The sequence below is a fragment of the Aegilops tauschii genome, chromosome 7 (assembly GCF_002575655.3).
Source record: "Aegilops tauschii subsp. strangulata cultivar AL8/78 chromosome 7, Aet v6.0, whole genome shotgun sequence".
In the NCBI taxonomy this organism is placed as follows: Eukaryota; Viridiplantae; Streptophyta; class Magnoliopsida; order Poales; family Poaceae; genus Aegilops; species Aegilops tauschii.
In genome coordinates, this window is record NC_053041.3 from 452,986,014 (window position 1) to 452,995,014 (window position 9,001).

The 9,001-nt window shown below is 45.6% G+C and overlaps 1 protein-coding gene across 22 annotated transcripts; it reads right to left on the reverse strand.

Annotated features, from left to right (window-relative positions):
* Nucleotides 1-2,640: 2,640 nt before the first annotated feature.
* On the reverse strand, nt 2,641-8,261 carry LOC109746187 (polyamine oxidase 4). 22 transcript variants are annotated; one of them, XM_073504510.1, is made up of 10 exons: nt 7,925-8,257; nt 7,566-7,705; nt 7,411-7,499; nt 7,199-7,312; nt 7,007-7,062; nt 6,821-6,906; nt 6,389-6,704; nt 5,960-6,085; nt 5,670-5,747; nt 2,641-3,176 (listed from the first exon to the last, which is right to left on the reverse strand). In XM_073504510.1, exons 4-8 carry the CDS (start codon nt 7,215-7,217, stop codon nt 6,059-6,061), a joined length of 504 nt encoding a protein of 167 aa, XP_073360611.1. In that variant the 5' UTR covers nt 7,218-7,312; nt 7,411-7,499; nt 7,566-7,705; nt 7,925-8,257; the 3' UTR covers nt 2,641-3,176; nt 5,670-5,747; nt 5,960-6,058. The 22 variants fall into 22 exon arrangements, with proteins under 22 accessions (XP_073360611.1, XP_073360610.1, XP_073360607.1 ...); XM_073504509.1 differs by having other exon boundaries at nt 2,641-4,695; XM_073504506.1 differs by having other exon boundaries at nt 2,641-5,094.
* Nucleotides 8,262-9,001: the final 740 nt, after the last annotated feature.

The window sequence follows — 9,001 nt, forward strand, 5'->3', positions numbered from 1 at the left end:
CTCCGAAACCCTGAGGCTACCGGCAGAATAGTGGAGTGGGCTTTGGAGTTATCCAACTTTGGCTTGAAATATGAGAGCACATCAACAACCTAGAGCAGGGCGTTGGCAGAGTTTATTGCAGAATGGACGCCAACCCCTGATGAAGAAGTGCTGGAAACAGTTATCCCCGGCAAGGAAGCGCCCCAAGAATGGATTACGTATTTTGATGGTGCATTCTCCCAGCAAGGTGCAGGGGTTGGCATACTTCTCGTTGCTCCCACTTGAGAGCACCTGAAGTACGTCGTCCAGATGCATTTTCCCCGGGAGGAGGCAACCAACAATACAACAGAGTACGAAGGGCTCCTTGCCAGGCTCAAGATTGGCACAGAATTGGGAATCAAGAAACTGATCATTCGAGGAGATTCGCAACTTGTGGTGAGACAAGTAAATAAAGATTACCAAAGTCCATTGATGGAGGCATACGTTGAGGAAGTGAGAAGGTTGGAGGAACGCTTTGACGGATTGCAAACAGAGCATGTACCCCGTGCAGAAAACAGCATAGCTGATCATCTGTCAAAGTGTGTTGCGCAAAAACTTCCTATAGAACCAGGAACTTTTGTTCTCCATCTTACTCAGCCATCCGTATCCCTAGCAACAATGTCCAGAAAGAGAAGGAAATTGGACTCCGATAAGCCTCTCCCGGTAGAGCCCCTCGGGGCTCCTTGCAGGGACCCTGCCGGAAACAACTCCCCAACGCTTGCCGGGCTGCGCCCTCCTGCCGGGCCATCTGTCCCCGCAGTCGAGGAACGCGCTCCGACAGATGAGGAGGTGCTGTTAGTCCTCGTTGCCGAGCCCCAGGCTCCAACTTAGGCAAGGCACATAGTCCATTTCCTCCAAATTGGAGAACTTCCCGATGAGCAAGAGGAAGCTGAAAGAGTAGCCTGGAGGGCCAGTATGTATCAGTTTGTTGATGACACTCTGTACAGAAGGAGGCCCAACGGTGTGAAATTGAAGTGCATTTGCCGAGAAGAAGGAAAGCAACTGTTGGCAGAAATACACAAAGGCATGTGCGGCTCCCACATTGCATCAAGGGCATTAGTTGGGAAAGCATTCCGGCAAGGATTCTATTGGCCCACAGCCCTCCAAGATGCGGTCGAGCTAGTCACCAAGTGTGAAGACTGCCAGTTCCATTCCAAGAACATCCATCTGTCTGCACAAGCTCTTCAGACAATCCCTATGTCATGGGCGTTTTCGGTCTGGGGGCTCGATATCCTCGGCCCTTTCCCTCCGAGCTACCGGGGGCTTTGAATTCTTGTTCGTTGCCATCGATAAGTTTACAAAGTGGCCGAAAGTAGATGCCATGAGAAAGGTGACTGATCATTCAGCTATCAAGTTCTTGAAAGGATTGGTGTGCCGCTTCGAGGTCCCTGTCCGAATCATCACCGACAACGGCACCCAGTTCATGAGCGGCGCCTTCATGCAATACGTTCGTGCCCACGGAAGCAAGATCTCATTTGCCTCTGTTGCACATCCCAGAAGCAATGGACAGGCTGAGAGGGCGAACGCTGAAGTGTTGCGAGGACTCAAGACAAGAACATTTGATACGCTGCAGAAGTTCGGCAGGCGACGGATCGATGAGCTGCCGGTAGTTCTCTGGTCCCTCAGAACGACACCAAATCGACCTACCGGGCAGACTCCCTTCTCCCTAGTTTACGGGGCAGAAGCAGTTATCCCCACAGAACTCATTTATGGTTCGCCCCGAGTGCTTCCCTATGATGAAGTAGCGCAAGATCAGCACCGGCGTGACGACTTGTGCTTCTCGAGGAGAACCATCTTCGGGATGCTACCCGTGTGCTACTTCTTGATCTTACGTTGGTTTTTCCCTTGAAGAGGAAAGGGTGTTGCAGCAAAGTAGAGTAAGTATTTCCCTCAGTTTGAGAACCAAGATATCAATCCAGTAGGAGACAACGCACAAGTCACCGAATACATGCACAAACAATCAAACAACTTGCACTCAACGCGATAAAGGGGTTGTCAATCCCTTCACGGTTACTTGCAAAGGTGAGATCTGATAGAGATAGATAAACGGTAAAGTAAATATTTTTGGTATTTTAGATCGGAAAGTAAAAGATTGCAAAGAAAGTAAATAGGAAACAATATTACAGATCGGAAACTTATATGATGGAAAATAGACCCGGGGGCCATAGGTTTCACTAGAGGCTTCTCTCAAGATAGAAAATATTACAGTGGGTGAACAAATTACTGCCGAGCAATTGATAGAAGAGCGCATAATTATGACGATATCTAAGGCAATAATCATGAATATAGGCATCACATCCATGTCAAGTAGACCGAAACGATTCTACATCTACTACTATTGCTCCACACATCAACCGCTATCCAGCATGCATCTAGAGTATTAAGTTCATAAAGAACGGAGTAACGCATTAAGCAAGATGACATGATGTAGAGGAATTAACTCAAGCAATATGACGAAAACCCCATCTTTTTATCCTCGATGGCAACAATACAATACGTGCCTTGCTGCCCCTACTGTCATTGGGAAAGGACACCACAAGATTGAACCCAAAGCTAAGCACTTCTCCCATTGCAAGAAAAATCAATCTAGTTGGCCAAACCAAACCGATAGTTCAAAGAGAATTACAAAGATAGCAAATCATGCATATACGAATTCAAAGGAGATTCAAATAATATTCCTAGATAAGCTGATCATAAATCCACAATTCATCAGATCTCGGCAAACACACCGCAAAAAAAAGTATTCCATCAAATAGATCTCCTAGAACATCGAGGAGAACATGGTATTGAGAATCAAAGAAAGAGAAGAAGCCATCTGGTTATTAGCTATGGACCCATAAGTCTGTAGTAAACTACTCATGCTTCATCGGAAGGGCAATAGGGTTAATGTAGAAGCCCTCCATGATCGAATCCCCCTCCGACAGGACGTCAGAAAAGGCCCCTAGATGGGATCTCACGGGTACAGAAGGTTGCGGTGGTGGAAAAGCGTTTTCGTGGCTCTCCTGGTTGGTTTTGGGATATATGAGAATATATAGGCGAAAGAAATAGGTCGGTGGAGTCACGAGGGGCCCACAAGGGTGGGGGGCGTGCCCTACCCCTTGGGCGCGCCTTCCGTCCTTGTGGCCGCCTCGTGGCTTCCCTGACTTGCACTCCAAGTCCTGTGGTCCAAGAAAAATCATCATGAAAGTTTTATTCTGTTTGGACTCCGTTTGGTATTCCTTTTCTGTGAAACTCAAAAACAAGGAAAAAACAGGAACTAGCACTGGGCGCTAGGTTAATAGGTTAGTCCCAAAAATAATATAAAATAGCATATTAGTGCATGTAAAACATCCAAAACAAATAATATAATAGCATGGAACAATAAAAAGTTATAGATATGTTGGAGACATATCAAGCATCACCAAGCTTAATTCCTGCTCGTCCTCGAGTAGGTAAATGATAAAAAATAGAATTTTTGATGTGGAATGCTACCCAACATATTTATCCATGTAATTTCTTTATTGTAGCATGAATGTTCAGATCCGTATGATTCAAAACAAAAGTTTAATATTGATATAAAAACAATAATATTTCAAGCATACTAACAAGGCAATTATGTCTTCTCAAATAACATGGCCAAAGAAAGCTTATCCCTATAAAATCATATAGTCTGGCTATGCTCCATCTTCATCACACAAAATATTTAAATCATGCACAACCCCGATGACAAGCCAAGCAATTGTTTCATACTTTTGATGTCCTCAAACTTTTTGAACTTTAACGCAATACATGAGCGTGAGCCATGGACATAGCACTGTAGGTGGAATAGACGATGGTCTCACATCAACTAGGCGTATCAATGGGCTATGGAGATGCCCATCAATAGATATCAATGTGAGTGAGTAGGGATTGCCATGCAACAGATGCACTAGAGCTGTAAGTGTATGAAAGATCAACAAAAGAAAACTAAGTGGGTGTGCATCCAACTCGCCTGCTCACGAAGACCTAGTGCATTTTGAGGAAGCCCATCATTGAAAGCCAAGTTCTATAATGAAAAATTCCCACTAGTATATGAAAGTGACAATATAGGAGACTCTCTATCATGAAGATCATGGTGTTACTTTAAAGCACAAGTGTGGTAAAAGGATAGTAGCATTGCCCCTTCTCACTTTTCTCTCATTTTTTGCCCTCTTTTTTTTCGTCCGTAGTCTCATCCCGACTTGTGGGGAAATCATAGTCTCCATCATCCTTTCCTCACACTAGATGACCAGTTGAGCCAATGCCGCAAAGGCCAAGAGCAAGCCATGTATTAAAAGAGTTTACATTAATATTATTCGGGCACATATTGAAGTGATAAACATTAGACAGAGTCATCGCTGCATGTTTGACCATGGCGCAAAAAGCGAGAGCAAGCCACGCATTCAAAGCATGTGCATGAGATTGATTTAGAATCAACTTAAAGATACTTATATTCCATTACATGAAAGTTTGATGCTTAAAAGAAAATATTCAGATCACTTGGTAATAGAATACATTGGCTTTTAAAAGACAGGCTATATTAGCATAGATGGATGGTGTATATAGTGCTTGCCCGTTAACCATTGCTTGAGTCTTGTACCTACCGTTGGCAGGAAGGAAAGAACCTACGACCTAGGTGGACGAACAACCTAGCCGCACACTGCAAACAGGATCAGAGGCCTATAGAGGAACAAAAAGAATCAAGCGACTGTGTATAAAACAATAAGCACGTGGTACACTTTATTAATTATTTTTCTAGCTGTTTCTCCTTTATCACCAAGCAGCACGTATTAGTTGGGTAAGCAATAACCAGGTGGTACACTTGATATTGGAACCCCCATACATTTATTATATGTATTCATTCAAAGAACTAACCCGAGCAGGCATTGCACGACTATTAAGAATCGGTATGTAACTAAGAAAAGTGGGCATCCTCTATAAACATGGATATTGACCAATGGCATATGAGCACACAATCACCCAGGAAGAAAACCACCAGGAGAAGCATAAGGTAAAACAGAAATTTATGATACACGGTCTGTAGATAACAATATATATAGCTTCGAGTGCACTATATACCTGCAGACATGACCATGAGGACAGATTCAAAGCCAAATGGCATGGAAAGGAGTCAAATATATACCATAGAAAAAACAAAACTGGGAATGTCAAAAAGACGTAAATAGAGTATACAGATACAACGGCACAGTAAGATAAATAACAATGATGTAATAGTGGCTATGATTTCTTTCTGGTAAAACCATCACAGAGAAATAAAATTCACATGAAAATATTTGCTTCCTACAGGCTTACAATGATAGGTGTAACTACTTAAACTCACAATTGGATAAGAAGAATGTATGATAAAGGCTGGAAGATATAAAAGGGCAACAAATTTAAACAGAGCCTTTGTTTCCATCATTTTTTCACCTAGAGAAGTGATGCATTGCTACATAAGAACGAAAAGCACAATCTGAGAGGAATCACAAAGCCAACCAGTACATACATCGTTTTAGAAGGACATGAACATATTTTTCTTCATTAGGACTTTTACAATTTATTATTAGGAGGAATTTGTTTCACGAGATCCATTTGGCAAGCACAAGTTGATCATAATGCAACAGAGAACATTCACCATGTAAAATCAAGATTACCTGAGACTATTGTGGACCAGCCAAACCATTCAGTGCCTCTGCAAAAGAAAGGTAAGGATTTGACAGAGCAGTTCCAACCTGTGATCAAATAAATACCATAAGTGCTAGATAAACAGGTTAGTGCATGTAGGGGATATCAACAGGAAACAAGTAAACAACCAAAGCAGACTAAGCTAGTAGGATCACAAGCAACACACAAATAATTGAAGGCCAACCAGACAAAGCTGCTCCACTTCAAAAAGGCTACAACTTGCACCGCTACAAATTAGGAGGCTTCATATGCTATTCACCATTACAACGATGATGCGTTGCACGGGCACCAGTGCCTTCACTGGCTCAGATCTGGCACGTGCTTTACGTAGGCAAGGAGTGGTAGCGGTCCTGCTCCATCAATCATCAGTGTCCCATGAGTAAAACTGAAAGAAACAAATGGCACAAACAGTGTTATCACCTTGTGTCTCTAGCTCTTGTTCACCGACCCAAAGACCAGTTGCATGAAAACAACATATACTGGCGCAACTGCAGCAATACACTGATCCAAAAAGGACAACCACAATCTATAAGCTACGGAGTTCACCATCCAACCTAAACCTCAAAGGAGAATTTCACTTCTAATCTGGCCTAGCAACACAATCAGTGGCCTCCCGTATCCGACGGTGACAACATGCAAGGATGGATGGGGGGGGGGGGGGGGGGGGGGGGGGGGAAGAGGGACTCGCCTTGGGTTGAGCTGGAGAGGCACTCGATGAGCGCCTCGCGCGGCGGATCAGAGGCGGCTCACCTCGGGTCATCTTCCTCACCTTCTTGCGCACGCGGCGACCACGCAGACGGCGGCGACGGTCTAGCCAATCGCTGGAGGCCAGGCTAGGCCACGGCGGTTGCTGGACCTGTCGGTGCTCCTCGCCTCCTTGCAAAGGCAGAGCACCAGCCGCTGCATCGTGGCGAGGCGCAATATCGGCCGGGAGAGGTGCCCCGCATGGTGAATCTGACTCGATGACGTGCTCCTCTCTACGGAGCAACGACGCGAGCGTCGGTCTGCACTTTCCTCCCGGCGATGGCAAGGGGTGAGCTCGCCGGGGAGGGCCATCCAATTTATATATTGTATCTTGGAAAAATCATTGCGTCAGCATGATAAAAGATTTTATACATACTTGAGATCAGGGTGCCTCTCAAGCACCATTGAAATTGCCTGTTCAAGGCGCATGTCGTGTTCCTGCTCATCGCGGGGTTTCACCGACTGCAGCACACCATAAATTAAAGAGTATGTTAGAGTCAGCTGGAAACGCACACGAGGAAGACAAAACTGTAGCTCATGTGAGTTAATAACAACAATCTACCTCCTTAAGAATTTTCTCGAATATCACGCCAAATTTAGCAGCTGTCTCCATTGGGACTGCAAGGCCGTTCTTATCGAAGAGGGAACATTTGTAAAGGAACCAATTAACAGAATGAGATGTAAGAACATGAAAAAAATATACAAGTATGTGGATTATATCAAAGAAAAATGTATGTTCAAGTGCTGAAATCACCTTTCCAAAACATGGTCATACAGAACAAAATTGTCTCCACTTGTGTGATATAATATCAGCCCAAGATGGCCAATCAATGGTGCTAAAGAATTATCATTACCGACACTGTGCAACCTGAAAAAAGTTCAGTAACACCAGCACGAAGTTAGACAGATTATACCGATAAAATCTACCAAGAATTGTTCCAATTAATCGATTTAGGTGAAACTAACCATGAGGCTCCCATGTCGATGGGGCATCCAAAGGAGTAATCCATATGAACATGGCCACCAATTCGATCTCTCGACTCAAGGACAGTCACCTGCTCAGGCAGCATGGGCATCATCAAATTAGAGGAACAACAAATAGACCAGGATTTTGTCAGTACCTCAAAAGAGGAATTGGAGAGGACATGAGCCGCGGCAATCCCTGAGATTCCGCCACCAATCACGATGACAGATGGAGGCGAAGCGCAACGCCTCTCAATGGTTGGAAGCAGAAGGCCTGCAACACATAAATGCAGAGCGACTGTTCGTAATCAGCACCCGAATCAAACAGGGATAAAATCTACTATGAGCTTGGCAACGAGATTGTAAAGTTGTACTCAGTTATGATTGCAATTGAGTGATTAGATCCAAAAAAATCATGTTCCTTCACGCAAGATCGCCCCTTCCCATCACCCAAAATCGCCCCTTCACGCAAGATCTAGTAGAAAACGTTGACATTACAGGATAGGAATCGCCGTACCTCCAATTTTGAAGCTGCTGGGATCCATGGCCGAAGTCGCGGCCGTCAACCGACGAGAAGAAGAGGCAGAGGAGGATGCAGACGGAGCAGAAGCAGAAGAGGACCCCTCCGTCCCCGCGAGCACGAGCGGCGTACGTTTACAGGAGATGGTTGGCACCTCAGATTCGAAGCCCTCACGCGAGCTCCGTCACGCCACCATCACCGCGGCCAGGTGAATCAAGGAGAACCGGGGGAGAGGAGAGGAGCCGGAGGCGGCAAGAGGGGACGAGGAGACGCGGGCTAGGTCTTTCTTCTCTTGCTGCCCGCTTTTTCTCTGGGTGCTCCACGCGCACGTCGACCTACCACCGAGTGAGTCCTGGATTAGGGGGTCCTCGGCGGTACATGGGCCGGACTGATGGGCTGTAAAGATACAAGACCGAAGACTATCTCCCGTGTTCGGATGGGACTCTCCTTGGCGTGGAAGGCAAGCTTGGCGTCTGGATATGAAGATTCCTTTCTCTGTAACCGACTTTGTACAATCCTAGTCCCCTCCCGTGTCTATATAAACCGGAGGGCTTAGTCCGTAGAGAAGAAGAATCATACTCATAGTCATACAGGCTAGGCTTCTAGGGTTTTAGCCATTACGATCTCGAGGTAGATCAACTCTTGTAATACTCATATTCATCAAGATCAATCAAGCAGGAAGTAGGGTATTACCTCCATAGAGAGGGCCTGAACCTGGGTAAACATCGTGTCCCCTGTTACCATTGACCTTAGACGCACAGTTCGGGACCCCCTACCCGAGATCCGCCGGTTTTGACACCAACATTGGTGCTTTCATTGAGAGTTCCGCTGTGCCGTCGTCATGAGGTTCGATGGCCCCGTCAATCATATACAACAACGCTGTTCAGGGAGAATTCTTCCTCCCCGGACAGATCTTCGTATTCGGCGGCTTCGCACTGCGGGCCAACTCGCTTGGCCATCTAGAGCAGATCGATAGCTACGCCCCTGGCCATCAGGTCAGATTCGGAAGCTTGAACTATGTCGCAGACTTCCGCGGAGACTTGATCTTCAACGGATTCGAGACCACGACAGTAG

Coding starts and splice junctions, on each gene's coding strand:
- LOC109746187 (XM_073504496.1), bottom strand. Junction 6,705..6,820: donor GAGAGGCACCCTGATCTCAA/GTATGTATAAAA, acceptor AGGAAAGTGCAG/ACCGACGCTCGCGTCGTTGC. Junction 5,748..6,388: donor CCTCTCCAGCTCAACCCAAG/GCGAGTCCCTCT, acceptor ATTTGATCACAG/GTTGGAACTGCTCTGTCAAA.